The sequence below is a fragment of the Eumetopias jubatus genome, unplaced genomic scaffold (genome assembly GCF_037043125.1).
Source record: "Eumetopias jubatus isolate StellerSeaLion01/CBP00866 unplaced genomic scaffold, mEumJub1_p1.0 scaffold_9, whole genome shotgun sequence".
Classification (NCBI taxonomy): Eukaryota; Metazoa; Chordata; class Mammalia; order Carnivora; family Otariidae; genus Eumetopias; species Eumetopias jubatus.
In genome coordinates this window covers 113,366,736-113,391,626 of record NW_028274815.1, presented here as the reverse complement: position 1 = coordinate 113,391,626, position 24,891 = coordinate 113,366,736, and the positions used below count along the sequence as shown (strand labels likewise).

The following is a 24,891-nucleotide window of genomic DNA, read 5'->3' as shown; positions in this document are numbered from 1 at the left end:
TTCTACTTATATTCATATAATGATCATTGTAAAACTTTTACAATATCAAATGTAATACATATATATTACTACAAGTGAGGGACTGTAGGAAATTTAATTGGGGTTTTTCTCTATAACTGGGAGCTAAACACAAAAGATAATATTGTGGTCTGCCCAATTATTTATTTGCTTTAGCAATTCAACCACTATTTTGAATGACGGCTACAGCCAGGCATGGTGCCAGATGGACACAAACGTGGTCCCTCCGCTCAGGGACTCAGTCTAATAGAGAAGCCAGATGTTAAACAGGTAACCACACAAATTAAGAAGCTAATTACCAGGGGCGCCTGGGTGGCTCAGTTGGTTAAGCGACTGCCTTCGGCTCGGGTCATGATCCTGGAGTCCCGGGATCGAGTCCCACATCGGGCTCCCTGCTCAGCAGGGAGTCTGCTTCTCTCTCTGACCTTTCTTCCTCTCATGTGCGCTCTCTCTCTCTCTCATTCTCGTTCTCTCAAATAATAAATAAAATCTTAAAAAAAAAAAAAGAAGCTAATTACCAGGGCGCCTGAGTGGCTTAATTGGTTAAGGGGCTGCTTTCTGCTCATGTCATGATCTCAGGGTCCTGGGATCCAGCCCCACGTTGTCAGGCTCCCTGCTCGGCAGGGGGCCTGCTTCTCCCTCTCTCTCTGTCCCCCCACTCATGCTCTCTCTCTTTCTCTCAAATAAATAAAATCTGAAAGAAAGAGAGAAAGAAACTAATTACCTCTGTGTTAAGTAAGTTCTTTGTGGCTAAGGTGGGCGTCACCAAATATTCCAGGTGCTCCCCTACCTGCCTGCCCCCCCTTATACTCACGTGATTAATTCTGACCAATGGTGTGTGTGTGTAGAAGTGCCCTCTGTGGGAGATCCCTTCTGGGCTGAGGCCATTGAGAGCTGGTGGACCTCCGCCCTCTCATTCCTAACACAGCCACCGTGAGGCCACGGTTCGCTTAGCTACGAGATGGAGGAGGACCACCAGATCCACACTGGCTTTTAGTGAGCAAGACATGAAGTTACCTGGGTGAGGTCTTTGTGATTCGGAGTTTGTCTGTTGGGCAGTTAGGGTTAATGACCATGATTAAATATAATTTGCCCCAAAGGAGGGGAGAAAATTTCTCTCCCCCAGTAACTAGGCTTTGCTGCATTACAAACACCAAAACTTAGCGGTCCCTGCTTCTCGGGGCCAGCAGTTTGGGCCCGCTAGAAGGGCAGGCAGGCTCATGCCTGGCTGTGTGTCATCCGTCAGTCTGTCAGCAGCAGGCTTTAAGGAGATTGGGCTGGGTAGCTCACTTCTGTTCTACGAGGTCTCAGCCTCCAACAGGCTTAGCCCGGGCCCCCTCATATGGTGGTCTTGGGTTTCAAAAAAGCAATAATAGAGGACAGACGCCAATGTGCACACTATGCCGGTGTCACATCAGCAAATGTCCCATTGGCCAAAGCATGTCACACAGTCAGATTCAGGAGGTGGGAAAAATGATTCTCCGTCTTGATGGGAGGAGCTGAAAATAATTTATGGCTTTTTATTTACTTATTTATTTTAATAGACAGCACGGGATATACTTGATCAAATAAGTTGACCACTGTGTACCCAAAACTGACCCTTCAGGCTGTGTGTCCCTGGGCAAATTGCTTGGTGTCTCTGGGCCCCAGCCTGTTCCACTCCCCTCTGTGTGACTAAGCCCCACCCCGCCTTTGAGGCTGGACCTGGAGACTCTGTAAGACTGGGCCAGCCCTGCCCTGCACCTCTGCAGCCTGAAGAACAGAGTCTAGATGTGGTTGGTCAGTCTTCTGGGATGCTTGTTTACAAGGCTGATCCCTGACCTCTCTTGACCTGTGAGTCAGACTGCGTGGGGTTGTGCATCTTAACAAGCCCCCTGGGTGATGCTACTGAGCATCCATTTGGAGAACCTCTGTATTTGGAGAAATCCTGACTCCTTGGGGAACTCAAGCTCATTTCAGCTCTTCTCTGAGCTTGTTAGACCCCAGCCCAGGTATAAAATGGGTATATAAGTTCCACCTGCTTGGGATGCCAGGAGGGACTCAGAGGTCTGAGAGGGCTCTCTCAGGGCTCAAATCTGAGCCACTATGACTGTTTTACTGGCTTTACCTCTCTCCTTAACTGGCTTTGTTTTTCTTCACAGCACTTAGCACCACCACCTGGCAGGACATTCTGTCTCTGTTGTTTGTGGGAGGTACAGAAGGCCAGGGGCTATGTTTTGTTCATAATGGTCTCCCCCACTCCTAGAACAGTGCCTGGCACACAGAGCTGCTCAGTTAAATGTTTATTGAATGACTAACTGAAAGCAGTGGCTATGCAGACTCTACATGGCTAGAACAAAGCAGGACACTTGTTAGGGATGATTAATGTTTACTGAGGATACATCACGTGCCAGGCATGGTTCTAAGCACTTTGTATGCGCTCTCTCATTTGACATGTGATGGCCAGCCTCTAACACAGCCCGCTATGATCTTGACACGTGGTATTCAGGCCCCTGTGTAGTTCCCTCCTCCCCTGAGCTGGGGTGACACGTGTAACAAATAGGATATTGTGAAAATGAAAAAATATGACTTTTTTTTCAGTCCATAAGAAGTGTATTATGTCTTCAACACAACACAGCAATGTAGACTCTTCTGTCAGAGAAGGATCTTTCAGACCCACGGAACCCTCACCCAGATGCGTAGCCCATTTGTCATTTTCATAAGCAGCTGGATTCTTGCCCTTGGATTTCTCAAACTCCTGGGTCCCCCACGTGTAGACAAGATAAAACACTACAAAACGTGGTGGCACAGTGCCAAGGATGTGTGCCCGAGTGTGGCGCTGCACACTGGGGATGCCCCTGCCCAAGTTTGCAGGAAGGTGCGACGCTTGAAGGCCACAAAGCTGTATGTGGTACCATGTTGCATCCGTGTTAGATTCCCAAACTCGTGGCCCAGGGTTGCGGCGGTGACTCACTCCCACACAGGGGTCACCTCGCCCTCCCCAGTCGTGGGAATCACTGTCCGTCTGAAGGAGTAAGGCTCAGCCATACAATATATCATGGCTCCTGCCTTGCTCTCCTGAATCATCTGCTCTAGGGAAAGCCAGCTGCCATGTTTCAAGGACACTCAAGTAGACTGATGGAGAGGCACATGTGGCAAGAAACTTAGACATCCTGCAAACCAGCACTAACCAGGTGTGTGAGCAGCTTTTTTTTTTTTAAAGATTTTATTTATTTATTTGAAAGAGAGAGAATGAGAAAGAGAGAGAGCACAAGAGAGGGGGGAGGGTCAGAGGGAGAAGCAGACTCCCTGCCGAGCAGGAAGCCTGATGTGGAACTCGATCCCAGGACTCCAGGATCATGACCTGAGCCGAAGGCAGTCACTTAACCAACTGAGCCACCCAGGTGCCCCATGAGCAGCTTCCTTGAAAGCTGACCCTCCACCCCAGTCAAGCCTTCGGATGACTGAAGCCTCAACCAACATCTTCACTACAACCTCTGAGAGACTTTGAGCCAAAACCACCTAAGAAGCTGCTCCTGAGTTCCTAACCCCCAGAAACTGTGTGAGATCTACATGTTTATTGTTGTTCTAAGCCACTGAATTTTGGGGTAACTCATTAGATATCAACAAGCCATAACTGACACAAATCCTCAAAACAGCCCTATGAGGGAGGAGCCATCGTGATTACCACTGCACGGAGGGGGAAGCTGAGGCCCAGAGAGCGGTAATCTTGTTCAGGGCACACAGATAGCAAACGGTGGGACTGAGCCCAGGTTTGAACGACTAAAGAGTCTACCCGCTGGTCAGGAAACGACAGATGTTGGCAGGGATGTGGAGAAAGGGGAACCCTCCTACACTGTTGGTGGGAATGCAAGCTGGCACAGCCACTCTGGAAAACTGTACGGAGGTTCCTCAAACAGTTGAAAATAGAGCTACCCTACGATCCAGCAATTGCACTACTGGGTATTTACCCCAAAGATACAAATGTAGGGATCTGAAGGGGTACGTGCACAAACTGAGTGTTCTAGAGGGGAGGGGGGTGGGGGGATGGGTTAGCCTGGTGATGGGTATTAAAGAGGGCACGTTCTGCGTGGAGCACTGGGTGTTATGCACAAACAATGAATCATGGAACACTACATCAAAAAGTAATGATGTAATGTATGGTGATTAACATAACAATAAAAAATTTAAAGGAAAAAAAAAAAGAGTCTACCCGCTAGGATGAAGGATGTCCCAAGTGAATGCTGGCTCTGCCCTTGAAGGGCCGAGGCGAGGACCAGGACCGCTGAAAGAAAATATCTGCCCTCAGTCCAAATTTGTGCAGGTAACCTCAGGGCTGAAGGAACCACGATCATCATAAACCGGCAGGGTCACCAGGGGAAAACAAGGCAACAGAAGTGAAAACCAGTGAAAACCAGCAGAAACAGATACTCAGAGTTCAGATGGCAATATTATCAGACACAGATTATAAAAGAAAAATGTGTACTGCCCTGAAATAAATAACAAGCTAGAAACCATGGCCAAAGTATAGAAACTTTATCAAGTGACAACAGATCTGAAAACCTAACAGAACTTCTAAAATAAAAAATACAATAACCAAAATAAAAAATTCAAAGTCTTGGTGGGGGGGGTGTGGGGGCGCCTGGGTGGCTCAGTCGATTAAGTGTCTGCCTTCAGCTTGGGTCGTGGTCTGGGGGTCCTGGGATGGAGACCCGCATCGGGCTCCTGCTCAGCAGGGAGTCTGCTTCTCCCTCTCCCTCTGCCCCCTCTCTGCTCATGTTCTTTCTCTCTCTCTCAAATAAAAAAAAAAAATCTTCAAAAAAAATAATTCAAAATCTGGGTTAAACCACAGATTAGATGTGGCGAAAGAGGGAATAGTGAGATAGAAATCCAACATCAACCACAGATTCAAGAGACTCTATAGGGGCCCCTGGCTGGCTCAGTCTCTAGAGCCTGTGACTCTTGATCTCAGGGTCATGAGTTTGAGCTCCATGTTAGGCGTAGAGATTATGTCAAAAAAAGAGAGAGAGAGACTCTAAATTTTCACACATAGACACATCATAGTGAAAATGCAAAAAGACAAAGAAAAAATCTTAAAAGCACTCAGAGGAAAAAACCAGCGAGATTACTCTCTAAAGGATGGCAGTACAACATGGATGAACCTCAAAAACATGATGCTAAACGAAAGAAGCCAGTCACTAAGGAACACATATTGTAGGATTTAATTAATATAAGAATAGGAAAATCTATAGAGACCAAAAGTAGATTAATGCCGCGCGGTTGGAGGATACCAGGTGGGGGGTGTCTGCTAATGGGTACAGGGCTTCTCTAGGGGTGATAAAAATGTTCTAAAATTAGATTGTGGTGACGGTTGTATATATAAGTCTGCAAATGTACTAAAAACCATTAAACCGTACACTTTAAATAGATGGCTCTTACAGTATATCAATTATATGTCAATAAGGCTGTTGAAAGAAAGAACAGCAGTTAGACTGACAGGTGGTGATGTTTCGGTAGCAGCCATAGAAGCTGGAAGACGAAGGAGTGCTATTTTCTTTCTTTCTTTTTTCTTTTTAAGATTTTATTTATTTATTTGACAGAGAGAGACACAGCGAGAGAGGGAACACAAGCAGGGGGAGTGGGAGAGGGAGAAGCAGGCTTCCCGCCGAGCAGGGAGCCCGACGTGGGGCTCAATCCCAGGACCCTGGGACCATGACCTGAGCCGAAGGCAGACGCCTAACGACTGAGCCACCCAGGCACCCCAGGAGTGCTATTTTCAAGGTGAAATGCCAGCTGGATTCTCCCAGTGAAAATGTCTATCAAGACTGAACTCTAACTAAGACTTCAAAGACCAAGAAAATTTGTCACCAGGAGTATCTTCCTAACAAGGAGTTTTAAAACAGCGGCTCTCAAACCTGACTTTGTATTATAAATAGCAGAGAGCGTTGTAAATTCCTGATGCCTGGGCCCAGCCTGGGATTATGAATCAGTTGATCTGAGATGTGGCGTGGGCATCAGGATTTTTAAAAGCTCTACAGATGATTCAAATGTACAGTCCAGGTTGAGAACCTCTGTGTTAAGGGATGCATTTCAGGCAAAAGGTAAGTGACCCTAGATGAAAAGTCAGAGATTCCTTCATTTGTTTAAGATATAATCCTTGAGGACCTATTACGTTAGGAACTGTTCTAGATACCAGGAACACAGCAGTGAGCAAAATAGACAAGAGTCCTGGCCTCTAGAAGAGGGAAACAGACACACACAAAAAAAAAAAACAAACCCCAAGATAAATAAGTAAAATATGCCATTAGATAGTAATAGATGCTGTAGGAAAAAAAAAATGAAGCCAGGAAGGAGGATATGAAATGCCGGATGTATGTGGGTGTGTGAAATTTCAGATAGAGTGGATGGGGAAGACTCTTGGGTAAAGACCAAACTAAACGGAGAGAGCAAGCCATAAGGGTATTTCGGTTATGGCATATGCAAAGGCCCTGAGGTGGAGTGCATCTGCCTTGTTGCAGGACTTAGGAGGCCAATGGGCTTGAGTGGAGTGAGCCAAGTAATCAAGGGAGATCTCACTAAAATGGAGTGGGGAGGCCAAGAAGGGGAGCTCTGACAGGTACCCCTGGAGGTCCCTTACAGGAGGAATTGTCAATTACACACCCCAACAAAGAGTCCTCAGCAGGAAAGTATCAACTACAGGCCCCGACGGGGAAAGATGTGAATTGCATCCCCTACAAGAAATCCACTACCTCTGTAACTCCGCCAATGAGAACCTGTCATCACCCTGAACTCTTGCTTTTCTCCAGTGGATTTTGGCTCAAAGCACCCCTCCCAGTTTCCTCCTTCTCAGTAAAATAATGTTCCTTTGCTTTGTTTGTTAGACTTGCCCATGGTTTTTCATAGCTTGAATGTCCCAAATTGCAATTCTTGGCTATTCCTGAATAAACCCATTTTGCTGGGAAAATAACTGGCTGTTTTATATTTTAGGTTTAACAGTAGAAAAGGAGGGGAGGCAGTTTGCAGGCCGTGGGGAGGACCTCGGCTTTTACTTTGCCATGAGAGTGTTGGGAACTACTGCGAGTGTGTTGAGGAGTGATTTGATTGACATTCTAGGGACCCTCTGGCAGCAGGTGGAAAATGGACTGCTGGGGCCGAAAGGAGAAGCCGTCAGGTGAGGCCAGAGCTTCCGCTGGTCTTCAGCAAACAGAGCCGGGGATGTGGCTGACCCTCAGGGGTGCGAGTGGGTCCGCGGAGGCTGAGGCGGGGTGGCTCCGCGCTGTGCCCCACCCCAATACCGCCCAATCACCGCCCCCGGCAGTCATGGCCCCGCCCCCGTCCGGCCCCGCCCCTCCCATCCGGGCCCCGCCCCCGCCCCTTCCCGCGGCGCGGCGGGCGCGGCAGGGCGGGTGAGTGAGGGTCCGGGAGTCTGGGGTCGGCCCAACAGGGGTCACTCCGGTCAAGGTCATTGAGCACCCGGTCATTGAGCCGTGATCCGGAGCAGGGCGAGGATCGCCGGGGACTGCGTAGGTGGCAGCCGCCCCTGGGTGGGCCGGGCGGTGTGTGGGGGCGGAGGGTGTCCGGATGTCCCGACAATCTGCTGCCCCACTTCCGGGGCCTCCACTTTCACTTTCCCTTCCGCTGTAGCTTGCTCTCCTCCCGTCCCCACTGTCTGGGGCCACCCCGGAGGGGAGGGAGTGTGGCTGTAATCCTGGGCGCCAGGGGCGCTCCCAGCAGCGAAAAGTGGGGCCCCTCCCCGGGGGCTAAACAGCGCCCGGCTGTGCGGCGTCACTCTCATCCCCGCACCAGGCCTGTCTCGTTTCCTCTGTCGCGCATTGTGGGCTTGGCTCTGTGCCGCCTGCCCTTTCACCTCCCACGCAGGGTCCCGGCCGCTTCCCATACCCGGTCCCCGGTGCTTGGGATGTTACCCAATTGCCGCTGGGGACACCAAGGCACAAAGAGGGCTCGGGCCGCGTGGAAGGCCACCGGCGGGGGCTGAGTTGGCTTGTGGTCGTCCGCCCTCTGCCAGGTGACCCAGGGATAGCATTTCTCCGGAGCTGCTGCCCCCGCCCGGGGGGATGGGCGCAACCAAGCCAGATGGACGAGAAGACCAAGAAAGGTGGGCACCCCCTTGAGGCGGCTGGGAAACTTCTGTTAGGAGGTGGGCCCCGGCAGGACCCGGCCTCCCCTCCCCAGAAGGACCCGGGAGAGGGAGCTTTAACAGTGTCCTTCCTCTACCCACCTGCCCCTCAGTTTCCTTCTTTGGGGCCCGGTTGCTGCCAGAGGCTTTTCATTCAATTATGGGATGCCCCTGAGGCCACCGTGACCCAACTCTGCTGCGATGGGGTAGGGAGCTCCCAGAGGGCACAGGATACCTCGCAGGCTGGTGGGGGAGACAGATCTCAATGGACCTGAATATCAGGGGCCCTTGCCTCCCCTCTTGCTTCCTCCACCCAGCACTGTAGAACATGTCAAGTCATGTCATCACCCTGCTTAAATCCCCCCACCAGGTGCTCCTCTATGTTCTTAAAACAGAGGCCAGAGCCCTTGGTTAGCCCACAAGGCCCTTTGGGCTTTATTGACCTCATAGTCTTACCCCATTCACCCCCTTGTTCATTCCGATGGAGCTCCACTGGCTTCTCTCTGTTCTCATCTAACCATTTCTTGCTCAAGGCCTTTGCCCTTACCTTTCTCTCCACCTGGTATACTCTTCCCTAACTGGGTCTGGACATATGTAGCTTCTCCTTCTGGTCTCAGCTTCAGCGTCACCTCCTCCTAGAGGCCTTCCCTGATCTTACCCTGTTTATTTCCTTGCCAGCATGGATCACAATCTGAATTTTTTTCTGTTGTCTTGTCTCCTTACTTGGCTGGGAGATCCATGAGGAGAGAGACCCTGTTTATCTTATTCACTGCTGAATGCCAGTTTCTTTGACAGTGGTTGGTACACAGCAGGAGCTCAATAGATGCTTGTCACATAAGTGAATGGAAGTATGGGGACCTGGGAGTATGGAGGAAAAATCGAACCAAATGAACAGAGAGGGGGAATGGGGAGTTTTAGAGAAGGCCTCTCAGAGAAAGGGACTTTTAAGCTGGGTACTGAAGGATATGTAGGAGTTCACCAGGAAGACAGAGGAAGCATCATGTACAAGGGGTCACCACCTCCCTCACCCCCAGCTCCTGAAAGATAAACCCTGTGCTAACCTGCTTCCACTGTGCTGGATTTCAGCCGAGGAGATGGCCCTGAGACTCAGCCGGGCAGTGGCAGGCGGGGATGAAAAGGTGGCAGTGCAGTGTGCCATCTGGCTGGCAGAGCAACGGGTGCCCCTGAGTGTGCGACTAAAGCCCGAGGTCTCCCCAACACAGGACATCAGGTAAGGAGTGCGTGGGTGGCCAAAGACTTAGGGTTTCCTGAACCGCAGCAGACCACAATGTATTCTTGCCTATAGAACAGTTATGTTTAGCGGCAGGTTCTGGTGTCAGGAGACCTAGGTTCAAACCCAAGCTCTGTCACTAATCAACTGTGAGATCTATGGCAAGTCACTTCACCTCTCGGAGTTTCAGGGTTTTTTAAATTTTTAAAATGGGACAATAATAGTAAGTTATCTCATAGGGTGGTTAGAAGGGGTATTAGAGTGTTAGTCCTCATGTAACAGAAAAAACCCAATAACTGGCATAAATAAGTTTGACGGCAGGCAGTCTAGGTGTGGATGGAGGCTGTGCTTCCTGTAGTCCTCAGAGACTCATGCTTCTGTCCTGTTTTTCTGTCATTCATGGACTCCATTCTGAGGTTTGCTTCATGGTCCAAAATAGCTGTTCCAGCTCCAGCCATCACATCAGCATTCTTGTCAGCAGGAAGGAGAAAGGTGTGGTTTCTCTCCTGATCAGATCTGGGTTGGGGGGGGACCCAAAAGTGAGGCCACCCAGTCGGGTGGGAGCTGGCGGCCCCGGGAGGTGAAAGAATGCACCCTAGGCCAAATAAAGGAGACAGAAGTTTATTGAATACACTGCAGGGGAGCGGTGGGTGGGACAGCAGAACAGACTATCTGCAGTGAGGCTGGGTAGGGGGCGGTAGTTACAGGGCAAAGTGGGGAAGTAGGGGACTGAGAACTGATGGAATTTTCCCTTTATTGGTAATTGTGTCTGGTGTAAGTAACCCATTGTCAGCTAGGGCTATGCGGATTTTGAGGTGGGTCGCTTAATGAGCCTATTTGTGTTCAGCTTTGGTGGTTGCTGTGGGCCCTTTTGCCTTGATCAAGTTTCCATTGCTCCAGCTTGTTGTCCCAAAGCGGCCTCTACAGAAGGGAAGAAGGACACCCCCTCCTACACTTAAGAGCACATGGCTCAGAAAGTCGCACTTTTTCTACTGAGTTCCTGCAGACCAGAACTTATTCCCACAGCCACACTCAGCTTGAAGGGAGGCTGTGAAATGTGACCAGGTATCCAACTAGAATTCAGGGGTTCTGTTAGCAAGAGAAGCAAGGGAGGATGGATACGGTTAGTCTTTCTCCAGGAGACTTAAGCTTGATGTTGTAATGCTTAGCACTGTGCCTCGCACCTATCAGTCACTCAACAAACGGCAGGGTTTATCTTTCTCCTGCTGCTTTTTTGCTGCTGCATACATAGTAAGACAGTAGTTTCATAGTTGTGATTTTCAATGATCCTGGTGGATCCCATTTGATTTTTTAATGGTTTCATTGAGATATAGTTGACATACCATACAATCCAACAATTTAAAGTGTATAGTTCAAGGCTTTTAGTATATTCAGAGTTGTGCAACCATCACCACAATCAATTATAGAACTTTTTTTTTTTAAGATTTTATTATTTATTTGAGAGTGAGAGCAGGAGCAGGGGGAGTGGCAGAGGGAGAGGGAGAAGCAGACTTCATGCTGAGCAGAGAGCCTCATGAGGGGCTTGATCCCAGGACCCTGGGATCATGACCTGAACTGAAGGCAGACGCTTAACCGACTGAGCCACCCAGGTGCCCCACTTATAGACCGTTTTTATCACCCCCTGCAGAACCCCAGTCTGTGCTTATTAGTAGTCACTCCTCATCTCCCTGCCTTTCCGCAACCCCAGCCTTAGGCAGCCACTAATCTGCTTATCTCCAGGGGTGTGCCTAGTCTAGATATTTCATATAAATGGAATCATACGACATGTGGCCTTTTGTGTCTGGCTTCTTTCACTTAGCATAATGTTTTCTTAATTCATCCGTGTTGTAGCATGTATCAGAACTTTATTCCTTTTATTTTTGTTTATTTATTATTATTTTTTTAAGTAGGCTCCCCTAAACGTGGAGCCCAGTGCAGGGCTTGAACTCACGACCCTGAGATCAAGAGTTGGATGCTTACCGACTAAACCACCCAGGTGCCCCAGAACTTTATTTCTTTTTGTTGCTGAATAATAATCCACTGTATGGATATACCATATTTTCTCTATTAATCATTTGATGGACATTTGGGTTTTTTCCACTTTTCAGCTAATATTGAGTAATGCTGCTGCTGGGAACATTTGTGTCCACCTTTCACATGGACTTTTTTTTTTCCAGTTTTACTGAGATATCACTGACATATAACATTGTATTAGTTTAAGGGGATGTGATATTGTGATTTATAATAAGGAATACATATTTGGTCTTTGTCCTTTCCTGGCACAGACCTCCCCAGAACTTTGTAAGTGATGAGAATGGTAGAGGTGCCTTTTGTTATGTGAATGAGGTGACTTTTGGAATGTCCCCAGATCACCTAAGAATAGGGGCTAGTCACCAGAGCAACCAACCCCCATGATTAGCGGGTTGGAACTTCCAGTCCCATCCCCCTGACCTCCTGGGAGGGGACAGGGGCTGAGGTTGCATCAGTCCCCAGTGGCAGCGGTTTAATCAGTCATGCGTATGTAATGAAATCTTCATAAAAACTGAAAAGGACAGGGTTCAGAGAGCTCCTGGGTTGGTGAACACATGGAGATTTGGGGAGAACGGTACAGTCCAAGAGGGTACGGAAGCTCCTCACCCCTTCCCATTTACCTTGCCCTATGTGTCTCTTCCATCTGGCTGTTCCTGAATTATATCCTTTTATAATAAACCAGTGATCTAGTAAGTAAAATGTTCGAGTTCTAGGAACTGCTCTAGCAAATTAATTGAACCTGAGGAGTGGACTGTTGGAACCCCCAACTCTATAGCTGGTGGGACAGCACAGGTGACAACCAGGGCTTGTGATTGGCATGGGGGAGGGGCAGTCTCATCGGGCTGAGCCCTCAACCTGTGGACGCAGCTGCTGTCTCTGGGTCGATAGGATCAGAATTGAGTTGCAGTATAGGACGCCCTACTGGTGCTCGAGAATCGCTGGGGGCTGTGTGAGGAGCTCCCCTCTTCCCGTCCACACGTTGGAAGTGGAGGCTCAGATTCATTTTAGATGGATGCCATATGATTTGGTACGTGTGTGTATTGTGCAGTGATGACCACAATAAGTTAACGTCCATTGCCTCACATACTTACAGATTATTATTATTTTTAAGTAATCTCTGCGCCCAACATGGGACTTCAACTCACCACCCCGAGATCAAGAGTCCATGTTCTAGGGGTGCCTGGGTGGCTCCGTCTGCCTTTGGCTCAGGTCATGATCCCAGGTGGGCTCCCTGCTCGGCGGGGAGCCTGCTTCTCCCTCTCCCTGCCGCTCCCCCTGCTGTGCTCTCTCTCTCTCTCTCTCTCTCTCTGTCAAATAAATAAATAAATAAAATCTTAAAAAAAAAGGAGTCACATGCTCTACTGACTGAGCCAGCCAGGCACCCCTATTTTTTCTTGTGATAAGAGCTTTTAAGGGGCGCCTGGGTGGCTCAGTCGTTAAGCGGCTGCCTTCGGCTCGGGTCGTGATCCAGGGTCCTGGGATCGAGGCCCGCATCGGGCTCCCTGCTCGGCGGGAAGCCTGCTTCTCCCTCTCCCACTCCCCCTGCTTGTGTTCCCTCTCTAGCTGTGTCTCTCTCTGTCAAATAAATAAATAAAATCTTTAAAAAAAAAAAAGCTTTTAAGACTTATTCTGAGCAATATTTAGACATACAACAGAGTATTGTTAACTACAGTCACCGTGCCATACATTACCTCCCCATGGCTTGTTTATGAACGCGGATTCATTAGCACACCTAACAATAATTAAGGAATTATTAGCAATAATTCCTTAAAATCCTCTAATACTGCTTATATTAAAATTTCCCTGATTATCTCATTAACAATTTTTATAGTACGTTTGTTCCCGTCAGGAGCCAAAGGAGATCTATGCGTAACATTTCTTAATATCGTCCTTTTTATTCCCCTTCTCTTTTTATGCCATTAATTTAAGAAACCGGGTCTTGGACTTCCAGAATTTTCCCACATTCTGGATTTCTTAATTGCTGTCTCAGCCTGTCATTTAGGCTCTCCAGTTTTTCTTGTGAACTTGGAGCTGGAGGTGAAGGTTAGGTTAGTCAGGAGTCACGTTTTACATTTCCGGGAGCTTGTCCTCACGTACTGATTGCTCCTTGCTCTTCTTGTTCTGTATTCGGATTTTTCTGTTTCCTTTGGGATCAGTTTTGTTTTGTTTTTGTTCTTGTTTTTTTTTTAAGATTTATTTATTTATTTGAGAGAGCGAGAATGAGAGAGAGAGAGAGAGAGAGCACACGAGAGGGGGGAGGGTCAGAGGGAGAAGCAGACTCCCCGCTGAGCAGGGAGCCCGATGCGGGACTCGATCCCGGGACTCCGGGATCATGACCTGAGCCGAAGGCAGTCGCTTAACCGACTGAGCCACCCAGGTGCCCCTTTGTTCTTGTTTTTTATCTTAGCCCTCCCTTTTCATGCTTTTGATCTTCCAGAAATGTTGAAGGGTCCTTGAGAAGGCTGGTGTTTCTCTGGAATGACACCGGCTTGGAATCCTGCCTCTCACAGTCATTCAGTGCTTATTCAGTAGAGTCAGTGTGACCTGGCTGTGCCTCGGGTTTTTATCCATAAAGCAGCGGTGACAGCAGTATCTGCCTCATGGGTTCATGGAGAGGATTAAATGAGCTAAAACATATGAAGTGCTTTGACCTGTCTTGGCATATAGTGGTTGGCTGTTGGTGGCTTGGCTAGGGACCAAAGGACAGAATGAGAGAGGAGGCTGCAGAGCCGGGAGGGGCCGATCGCAGAGGCCCTGGTGTGCCGCGGTGAGCGTGGATCTGATTCTCAGAGCAGTGCCAAGCCATTGCAGGGGCTCACGCGGTGGGTTCTGATCAAGAAGGAAGCCCAGTGCTGTGGGAATCCAGGAAAGGCCCCTACCCCAGGGTGTGTGTGTGTGTGAGGGGGGGCGTGGGCGTGTGCACTTGCGTCTGTACACATGCGTACGCGTGCACAAGTGGGCATACACGTCTGTGCCAATAGCTGGCGGCCGGGGTTGGACCTGTGACCTTCTCCGCAGGCTGTGGGTGAGCGTGGAGGATGCTCAGATGCACACAGTCAGCATCTGGCTCACCGTGCGTCCTGACATGACCGTGGCTTCCCTCAAGGACATGGTGAGTTGGCAGGGGGTGGGGCCACACTAAAGGGACATATCAAGGCACATGCTTCCCATTTTGCTTCTACCTCTCTTTACACTGATCCTTCCTTTTCACTCTCCCGCTCTCCATACCCTGCGCCCCCCAGGTATTCCTGGACTACGGCTTTCCGCCTGTCCTGCAGCAGTGGGTGATTGGGCAGCGGCTGGCCCGGGACCAAGAGACCCTGCACTCCCATGGGGTGCGGCGGAATGGGGACAGTGCCTACCTCTATCTGCTGTCAGCCTGCAACACCTCACTCAACCCTCAGGAGCTGCAGCGGGAGAGGCAGCTGCGGATGCTGGAAGGTGAGGCTCTCCCTCTGAGCGCCTTGGGACTCACCTGAGATCGCAGGGTGAGAGGGAGCAGAGCCCGAGGCTTTTGGTCAGGAGCCCTCACTGGGAGGACCTTATGCATAGCGGGGAAGAGAGGACAAAGGGTACCCCGGAGGCAGCCATTTCAGAGCCATTTTGAGAGCAGCTGGTCTGGGGGAGGAGTGGGGCTGAGTTCACTCCTGGCTCCGGCATTCATCAGCTGTACGACCTCAGGCACGTCCCTTCCTGTCTCTGTTCCTCGGTTTCTAAATCTGTACATTGGATATGATGATGACAGTAATAGCGTTTATTCTAAATTTTTTGCTTATCATCTGAAAGTATATCAGACTTATAGAAAAGTTGCAACATTGTACAAAGAACTGTATAACAAATTCCCAAGTACCTTTCATGTGGATTCCCCAAAATATTAACATTTCACCACAATTACTTTGCTTTGTCATTCTCTCTATATAATTATTTGTATATGTCTAAATTTTTTCTGAGCTGTTGGGAAGTTGCAGACATGATGTCCCTCTCGTCTAAATACTTAAGTGTTCATGTTCTTGGAAAAGGGATCATTTTCTTACATTACCACATGCAACTACCAAATTTAGGAAATTAACAATGATGAAATACTGTTATCTAATCCACAGATGTTACCCAGATTTTACCAGTTGTTGCACGAATGTCCTTTGTAGCCAGACACCTGGCAGTGGCGTCATGTCTCTCAGGGTGTTTCAATCTTTGGTGTCCTCAGTCTTCCTTTGACTTTCCTGATATTTGAAGAGTCTGGCCAGTTTTGTTTTTTGTTTTTTTCCTGTCCACTATCCCCTCGTGAATGGATGCAGATTCAGTATTTGTCAGGAGCATCTCAGAAGTCATTGTGCCTCTAGGTGCATGACTTCAGGAGCATAGGAGGCCGGTTTTTAGGCCCGGGGTTTTAAGCCCCTTTTTAAGCCACGGGCTCACAGGAGCACTCACGGGTGGAGGAGGGACCCTGACCCTGTAGGAGCCCCACATTCAGCCAGGTCTAGGCTCACTTGAGGAACCGAGTTGGACTCCCCCAGGGAGCAGGGAGCGGTGCGGGGGGGGGGTGGGGGGGCCGCAGGGCGCCTGGCTGGCTCAGAGTGTGCACGAAGTGGGCTGCCTGGATCTGCCACCCCCTAAACCCTCCTCCCTAGATCTGGGCTTCAAGGACCTCACGCTGCAGCCCCGGGGCCCTCTGGAGCCCGCCCCCACGAAGCCCGGAGTCCCCCAGGAGCCGGGGCGGGGCCAGCCCGACGCCACGCCCGAACCCCCGCCGGTAAGCCGCCCCTGCCTCCGCGTGCTGGTGACCGCGCGCCCCGGCCCCGCCCCCACCTCCGCGCTCCCGGGCCCCGCCTCCGCCCGACTGCCCGCGCGGTGCTCAACCCCCCACTCCCCGACTCTGCTCCCAGGTGGGCTGGCAGTGCCCCGGCTGCACCTTCATTAACAAGCCCACGAGGCCCGGCTGCGAGATGTGCTGTCGGGCGCGGCCTGAGGCCTACCAGGTCCCTGCCTCGTACCAGCCCGACGAGGAGGAGAGAGCGCGCCTGGCGGGCGAGGAGGAGGCGCTGCGCCAGTACCAGCAGGTGGGCGCGGAAGTCCCGGGACAAACACGCGCAGACCGGGCGGGGAGGCGTAGGACTGGAAGGGAGGCACCTCCGCATTGCCGCTCCTCCCGCGTTGCCGCCTTGCCCCCTCCTGAGCCCACCGCTGGTGCTGACTCTGCACGTGACTGTGACTCGCCCTCTCCTGGAGGTCTTAGGTGCTGAGACCCTGCTCCCTGGCTGTGATCACATGCCCCGCCCCCATTGGGGCTGTGGCTCCGCCCCTAGCTTTGACTTCCACACCCACTGTGCAGACAACTCCCCTGGCTGTGACTCCGGTACCCTAGCTCTGACCATGCTTTTGTCCACCTCCTTATCCGCCTGTGACCTAGCTCCTGCTCCACTCAGACGTCACCTCACCCTGGACCCTACTATTCCTGACACCCTCCCTCCCTGTTGTGATTCACCCCTGACTTCCTATGAGCCTGGACCCAGCCTTTCACCTCTCCCTGCGAGGTTGACCCCGCCCTCTGTCCTGCCCCTCCCATAGCTCTGCCCCCGATCCTTACACAAGCCCTGATGACACAGATACCAGATCCTGAGTGTTCCCCATTCTGATCGGATGCCCCCCAACCCTCACCTGCATTCCCCTTGGATCCAGTGCTGTCCTTGCCTCGCCCCAGCCATGACCTCATTCGTGGTCTTACCTACAGTCTTGGCCCAGACCCTGTCTTCTCCCATCTTGCCTTGCTCCCTAGCTTTATTACCACCTCCATACCCCTGACCCACTCTGTGACCTTGACCGGCTCCGACCCCACCCCCTGCCCAGCCCTACCCTGCTTCTTGGCAGGGATGTGAGCCCTGTTACCCTAGACTACCCCCTCAGACCTTAACCCCCTTCCTTTCCCTACCGCATCACTCCCTCGCGTGGCTTGACCCCTGGTTGCAGCCCCGGCCTGCCCCAGCCTGCCCTAGCCTGGCCCGCCTCCCGCCCGTGGCTTCCCCCCTCGCCTCCAGGCCCCGCGCTGGCCCCACCCTTCCCAGCATTTCGTCTCCTGCCCACGGCCAGGCCACCCCCACCCCCACCCCCACCCAGGGATCCTGCCTCGCCCCCAGCTTTGCCCCGCCTCCGGGGTCTGACCTGGTCCCGCCCCCTTCATGGTCTGCCCCTCCCCTGAGTCCCTGACCCGCCCCGCGGCCCCACCCCGTGTGCCCAGCGGAAGCAGCAGCAGCAGGAGGGGAACTACCTGCAGCACGTCCAGCTGGATCAGAGGAGCCTGGTGCTGAACACCGAGCCCACCGAGTGCCCCGTGTGCTACTTGGTGCTGGCGCCCGGCGATGCCGTGGTGCTGCGTGAGTGTCTGCACGCCTTCTGCAGGTGCGGCCCCCACCCCCACCCCCAGCAGGGCCGCGTTTCTCGCAGCCGCCAGTTACCGTAGGGCTGAGAGTGGGTGGGGCCCGTGCGCTTACATCTCATTGGATGGCCGCAAAAACCTGCGAGGTAGGCGCTGTCTCCGCATTTTGCCAAGGAGGCTTGTGGGGTGCAGAGAGGCCTGCCGCCTCCCACGGCCACACTGCTCAGGCCTACTGGTTCCCGCTCTCTGCCTGGCTGGTGGGCAGGCTGCCAGCCCTGGGCTCTGGAAACGGGGTCCTCCTTCGTCACAGCAGGTGTTTGTTGAATGGCCCCTGGGTGCCAGGGACTGGGCTAGGCCTAGGGATCCAGGGTTGGACACAAAAGCTGTTCCTGCTTCCTGGAGCTTACCTTCCAGTGGAGAGGCTGCTGGTAATCAAATCATGACTTGTATACTTGTAAATTGTGTTAGATCTAAGTACCGGTGAGTTACGAAGAAAGAAAACCCAGGGGCTCTGCTTCAGGAGGGGGTCAGGGAAGCCCCACGGGAGGTAGCACTTGCACAGAGACCAGAAGCTCTGGTGCAGGGGTGTGCCTGGCCCATCTGCGGCAAGCAGGGGTCGGTGTGGCCAGAGCAGAGGGATGGACAGAGAGGTGTTAGGGAGGACCTGTCCGTGGGGTTCTTGCGAGCCGTAGTGAGGGGTGCAGGTTTGTTCTGGGCAGGTCGGGGTGGGAGGCTGCTGGGGACAGGTGGACACAGGGATCCCAGTGAAGCTGTGCCCACAGTCCTCCCGGCGAGGGGTGATGGGGGCCTAGACCAGAGCAGTGGGGGTGGTGGCGGGGTAGACAGAGGTGGAGGGATAGGAAGGGAGGTACTGAAGAAAAGCCTCCCTGGGGTCAGGCCTCACCACGTGAGGAGTCAGATGGGGTTCAGATGACCCTAACCTCCACTCCTCACCCCACTCCCCCTCCAGGGAGTGTCTGCAGGGCACCATCCGCAACAGCCAGGAGGCCGAGGTCTCCTGCCCCTTCATTGACAACACCTACTCGTGCTCAGGCAAGCTGCTGGAGAGAGAAATCCGGGCGGTAAGGCCTGGGAGCCTGGGGGGGGGGGGGGGGCCGCCCTGAGCCGGCGCATCTTAGACAGCACACATCTATCCAGAGCCTTCTGCGTGGGATGCTGGGGGCGAAGCAGTGAGGAGGACAGGACTTGGGGGATGTAGCTGGTAAAGAAACCACCGTTGTGAAGGAAAGACAGCAGAGGCGTTAGGTGTGGGGAACCTGGGCCCATTGGCCCTGGTGACCTCAAGTCAGATACTCAGCCGATGCCTTGCTTTTCTCATTTCAGTTAGGGTCGAAGATAGTTTCTTCAAAGGCTGTGAAGAATATAAGAGAAGGGTGTGTGTAAAGATTCTAGAGTAGCGCTTGACACATGGTGGGTGAGCCCTCGTATCAGTTTGTTTTTGTTGCGTAACAGGTTTTCCAGACATAGTGTCTTCAGACAACCACTGTTCATTTCGTTCATGAATCTGCAAGTTAGTCATTGGGGTTGGGCTTAGCCAGACGATTCTTGTAGCAACTGATTTTTCTAGCTCCTGCTGGGCCTGGCCGGCCTCAGGTGGGTTTAGCTAGTGGGTCAGCTGGCCTGGACTGATTCATGATGGCCTCACCTGCAGTGGCAGGGGTTGCGGCTGGGCCTCTTTCCACTTTGCGCTCTCGCTGCGTCAAGCGGGCCAGGCCAGCTCCCCAGCTGATGGTCCTCAGGTTACAAGAGCAGCCAGCAGGGGGCTCCAGTGCAAGAGTACCTCCCCTCTTCGCTCCCTTGCTGCCCTCCCACTGAGCATGCTCAAGCCCAGAGTCCCTGCCAGAGGGCACCACCCAAGGGTGTGGCATCAGGGAGACATGAATAAATGGGGCCATTCCTCCAGCAGTCCATTCCAGTGCCGTAGGCATCCCGGCGAGCGCATTCACTGTTACTATTATTAATATTATTACCAAGTTCTCAGCCTTCTGTGAGTCTCCATATCCCCACCTGGAAAATTGACCGTTGGGCTTCATTCATGGTTTTTAAACTGCTGGGAAGGGCCTTCTCAGAAATGGGCATCTTGGGATTCCCAGGCCAAAACACGAGGCAGGGTCAAAGGTGGCTGAGGTCCACATGGGAGACCCCACAGGCACATCCCCAAGACCTCTGTTCCTCCTGCCTCTCCCTTAGGATCCTGCTTCTGCGAACCTCCTTGACTGCTCCTAGTATTTCCTGGAGCCCAGGGGGTCTACCTCAGCTGAAAAGGTGGGGGGGGCAGAAAGGGTAGAGCTTGGGGAACTTCCACCTGCACCAAGAACAGCCCCTTTTATCTGTTGTCTGTGGGGCATCAGGGAAGGGCGGCTTCAGGGGGTTGCTAAGGCCTTCTCACTGCGGCCTGGAAAGCTCCCAGACATGGAGTCAGTCATTCCATATGTCCTGGCACCCATGGTGATTACCCAGAGGTTTTTCCTTGAGGTCCATCCCTGCCAAGGGCATTGTGATGGGACCGGAGTTCCTGCCAAGGGGCTGCAGGGCCCATGCTTCCCCAGAGCCCTTGGGGGTTGACCCAAGACTCAGAGAAGGTCAGGTGTGGCAGAGGGAAAAAGGGGCAGGGATCAGCAGCGTAATGCAGTGGAGGTTATCTTTACAAAACACATGCCTAAACCACATAGAACAGGAACAGAAATCAAAGAGAAAAGTCACCCACAACCCTGCCACCCCAGGGAATCCCTGACTGCATTTTCCTGTTTCCCTTGGTGTCTGTGGGCAGACATAACTTTATTCCTTTTTAAATCAAGTTTACTAAAGGAAACTTGGCATGCAATAAAATGCACCCTTATAAGCATGCAGTTGGGTGAGTTTTGGCAAATGTAACTCTTGTAACCACCACCCAATTCAGATATAGAAAGTAGGCATGATTTTTTCTTCATTGTTACCAGCATGGATATAACAACTTTTGCTCTTTTGCCATAGAATTTTTCTAAGGATTATCATAAATCTTACGGCATCTATTTTGCTTACACCTCTTCTTGTAATAATTCCCGTTTCTCAGTTTGTAATGAATGCTTCAAGGAACGTTTTGCATACTGTCTCTTCTTATATATTCTATGCTTAGGATAAACTCAGTGGAAGTGGAGTGAGGCCCAATGGGTCGGAGAAATTTTGTTGAAACACAGCTGCCACGTTGCTTTCCCAGAGTGTGATGTACCAGAATACTAGCTTAACCACATCTTCCCCAGCATTGCCATTTATTATTTTTGTTCATTTTTTTTCCTTAAATGTACACATAACAAAATTTACCATTTTTCTTGTTTTTTTTCATTTTTACTATTTTTAAGTGTACAGTTCTGTGGTATTAAGTACACTGACACTGTTGTGCAACCATCACCACCATCCATCTCTAGAACTTATAATCCACTTTTGAATGGAGTTTTTAAACACCGAGGGTGGTGCGAAGTAAAGAGCCGGAGCTAGGTTGGACTTTATGGGTTGGGGGCTTCCTGGAGGATATTTGGGGGCAGGGAGGGCCCTCATCGGCTATTCTGCACCCCGAGCAAACCGGGCTGTGGGTTGTGGCCTTTTGGCAGCTGCTGCCCCCCGAGGATTACCAGCGGTTTCTGGACCTGGGTGTCTCCATCGCGGAAAACCGCAGTGCCTTTAGCTACCACTGCAAGACCCCGGACTGCAAGGGATGGTGCTTCTTTGAGGATGATGTCAACGAGTTTACCTGCCCGGTGTGCTTCCACGTCAACTGCCTGCTCTGTAAGGTGGGGACAGGGACCCGTGCTGTCCATCCCCCTCGTCCTGCCAGGAGCTCACTGCAATTCAGTGCTTGTTCTCCTGGGAAAGGAGCTGTGACACTGGCCTGTCAGGACAGATAGCTGCATGTCCGTGATGGGGCCTGACCTGGGCCCCATACTGAGCCTAAGCCTTGGACCAAGCCCTGGCCCTTGATGGAACCTCAACCTAGACTGAGCCTCAGCCCAGGACTGAGTCCTGACCCTGGCCTCTAACTGAATCCCGATCCCAGTCACAGACCGACCCCAACGCTGGCCCCAGATGGAGTCTTGCCGGACCCTGACCTCGTGCCCCTCCCTCCCCTCATCATCTCAGCATTTGACCACCGAAGAGACTGGTCTTGGGCGAGTAGACAGGTCTGAGCCTGGTCACAGCCTAAGTAAGCTTGGTTGCGGAGCATCGGGCCTGTGATCAGGGCAGTCTAGCCAGGCACGGAGGGGCTGCAGTCGTGGGGAGAGGGGGTGTAGGGATTTCTCTGCCCTCCGGACTTGGCACCTGTGGGTATTATCATCATATGGGACGACCCTGGCCTCCCCTCCCTGGCCTCCGTGTTCTCTTCCCTAAAATGGGTGCTTGGTGTATAAAGCGAGGCCCTCTCCGGGCCATCGTCTGGAGGCATTAAGTGCCCCCTCACGTCCCTCAGCCTCTTAACCCCTCGAGGAACCTTCTCACCTCGTGCCCCTCACCCCACTGCAGGCCATCCACGAGCAGATGAACTGCAAGGAGTACCAGGACGACCTGGCCCTGCGGGCTCAGAATGACGTGGCCGCCCGGCAGACGACAGAGATGCTCAGGGTGAGGCAGGGTCGGGGCTGAGGGCCTGGAGGTTGCAGCGCTGGGAGCTCTCCGCGGGTGGGGGGCTTCTCAGAGAGCGCTCTCACCCCGTTCTCGTGTCATCACCATCCAGAAATGGGAGCTACTTAGGACAGGTGGGCGGGTGGCAAGCAGCAGGAAGAGGTCCACAGACACGAGGCCTGGTGGAGCCGCGGAGGAGAGTGAGCCCGGACTCCAGAGGGGAGAGCCGGCTTCCCTCTGCAGGGGGCGGGAGCTGAAGCGCCCCCCCCCCCCCCGCCCCAGTCGATGCTGCAGCAGGGCGAGGCCATGCACTGCCCGCAGTGCCGGATCGTGGTGCAGAAGAAGGACGGCTGTGACTGGATCCGCTGCACTGTGTGCCACACGGAAATCTGCTGGGTCACCAAGGGCCCGCGCTGGGGACCCGGGGTGAGTCCTCTGGAGAGCAGAGGCTTGGGGGTGCTAGGGGAGGTGCCCTGGCGGCCTTGCCCGAGAACGGGGGACAGCCCCTGGGCCAGATCTGACTACTGCCTGTATCTGTCCAGCTGGTAAAGTAAGAACGTTTTTTACATTTTTTTAAGTGTTTGCAAAGTACCAAGAACAGAAGACTGTCTTGTGAGCTGTGAAATGATATGAAATCCAAGTGTCCTGTCCCTAAGTAGCGTGTTCTGGGAGCACAGCCCAGTACCTCCGTTGTGTCCTGTCTGCGGCCGCATTTGGCCCACAAAGGCCGGGACCATATGGCCCCAGAAGCCTGAAGGAACCGGCCCTTTACGGAAAAAGCTGGCTGACCCCTCCCCCCCGCCCCCGCCCAGGGCAGCGATGAGGAGTCGGTCTGGGGTCCGAGGCGAGCGGGCCGGTGGTGCGCGCACCCTGGCCTTGGGGTTAGGCTGCTCATCTGTAACGTGGGGACACTGGCAGAGACGGTGGCAGGGCCTCTCCCGCCTTCTCCTGAGTCAGCTGAAAACGTGCAAGGGAGGTGCTCCGCGGGCTGTCTGTGGTGAGCGCTGCACGGAAGGCAGCTGTCTTTACTAGGAGTCTGTTTCTGGAGACGGGGGCTTGTCCTTCCATCCAGGTGGACACCAGGACAGACGGAGGCAGAGGGAGCCGCCCTGTCTCTGGGGCCCGGGTGCGGGGCCCACCCAGGATATGCAAAGATCTGTCACATCCTTTGTCTCCTCTGGGTCCAGGGGAGTGTAGACTGAGACCATGTAATTGGGGGCGCTGTGGGAGCCCAGAAAGGTCTTACTGACTGCCTCCATCAGGTAGCTGAGGCCGGGGGGGCCGTTCATAGCAGGAGGACCGGCCTGAGCAAAGGCCCGGAGTGGGGGCGTGCAGTGCTTTGAGGGTGTGATGGAGGGAGGGCACTGTCTTCACTGTCATGACCTTCTCTCCTCCCCATCCTCCAGGGCCCAGGAGACACCAGTGGGGGCTGCCGTTGCCGGGTGAATGGGATTCCTTGCCACCCCAGCTGTCAGAACTGCCACTAGCTGAGGATGGCCTGGTCCCCACGCTGACCCAGCCCCACATCCCCATGCTGCTGTGGGACAGGGCTGGTGCTTTGGCTCTGATTTCTTCCCTGGGAGATGCCTTTGCGCATGGCTGAGACAGGCCTTGTAGAGACCAAGGCCCCCGAGCTGTGCGGATGGCTTTGTTTGCAAGGGGTGTTGCAGGGGGCCCTGCCTAAGCTTGCGGTCGGTGTTGTCCATGGCTGCGTCTGCCCCAGGGCCTTTGCCCTTCCTCTGGGGCTTGCCGGCCAGACCTCTCAGCTCTTCTCTGCGGCTCTTCCCTCCACCTGACCCAGACTTAAACACAGCCCTGCTGGATGGAGCCTCTGAGAGCCCCGTGTGAGTCCACGCTCTCCCCCTTCCACCGCCCTCGTCTGCTGAACGCTGAGCACCCAGAGCCCACCGCTTCCCCATCGGCTCTCTGGGGCTGACTCTCCTCTGTCTTTGCTGTCGGAGGCCTGTGGCGTGTTAGACAGCTGCTGCTAAGCCCGTTCGGAGCCAGGGGGAGACCTGGCGGTGTCTAAAGCACAGCGCATCAGGTTCAGCTTCCATGTCTCCCTCTTTGCTGCCTGTGTAAGCTAATTAAAATGGCTTTCCAGGAAGGGATGCGTGTGATGTCGTAAGGGGGCGTGAAAGCGTCACGGGCTGGGACCCTGCACACGGGCAGGATGGCGAGCTCCGTGGGCACTGAGGCAGGGTCCGGTAACCCCTGGCAGTGGTGGAGCGAGGGTGTGACCTGCACGGGGATCCTTGCCCCGGTCGAGGCACTCCTGTGCCCACTTGAGGGGCTGCACGCTCTTGGGTCAGGCAGGAAGTGGGTCTGCAGATGGGTCCTTGCTGGGGGAGGGCAAGGACGGCAGGCCAGCCTTGCTGCAGCCCTGTGGGCTTGGAGGACAGCGATCTTTCAGGAACACGTGAAGCTGCTGCAGTTGGGGGGCGGGGCTGGCCATCCCCATTTTAATACCTCAGGCAAGATGGCACAGTTTTGGTGTCAGTCTGTGCTGGT

General features: G+C 52.9%; 1 protein-coding gene and 1 pseudogene across 4 annotated transcripts; one reads left to right on the top strand and one right to left on the bottom strand.

Annotated features, from left to right (window-relative positions):
* Window positions 1–201: 201 nt before the first annotated feature.
* Window positions 202–7,894, bottom strand: LOC114220763 (cytochrome b-c1 complex subunit 8 pseudogene; annotated as a pseudogene).
* Window positions 7,359–24,487, top strand: RBCK1 (RANBP2-type and C3HC4-type zinc finger containing 1). 4 transcript variants are annotated; one of them, XM_088026736.1, is made up of 13 exons: window positions 7,359–7,403; window positions 8,024–8,113; window positions 9,221–9,365; window positions 14,415–14,508; window positions 14,639–14,837; window positions 16,025–16,146; window positions 16,280–16,453; window positions 17,629–17,789; window positions 18,737–18,848; window positions 21,375–21,554; window positions 22,282–22,380; window positions 22,663–22,806; window positions 23,787–24,487. In XM_088026736.1, exons 2-13 carry the CDS (start codon window positions 8,092–8,094, stop codon window positions 23,865–23,867), a joined length of 1,533 nt encoding a protein of 510 aa, XP_087882862.1. In that variant the 5' UTR covers window positions 7,359–7,403; window positions 8,024–8,091; the 3' UTR covers window positions 23,868–24,487. The 4 variants fall into 4 exon arrangements, with proteins under 4 accessions (XP_087882862.1, XP_027974419.1, XP_087882861.1 ...); XM_088026735.1 differs by lacking the exon at window positions 7,359–7,403 and adding an exon at window positions 7,410–7,520; XM_028118618.2 differs by lacking the exon at window positions 8,024–8,113 and having other exon boundaries at window positions 7,369–7,403.
* The last annotated feature ends 404 nt before the right edge of the window (window positions 24,488–24,891 follow it).

Coding starts and splice junctions, on each gene's coding strand:
- RBCK1 (XM_088026736.1), top strand. CDS start 8,092: ATGGACGAGAAGACCAAGAAAG. Junction 14,838..16,024: donor GCAGCTGCGGATGCTGGAAG/GTGAGGCTCTCC, acceptor CCTCCTCCCTAG/ATCTGGGCTTCAAGGACCTC. Junction 17,790..18,736: donor TGTCTGCACGCCTTCTGCAG/GTGCGGCCCCCA, acceptor CTCCCCCTCCAG/GGAGTGTCTGCAGGGCACCA.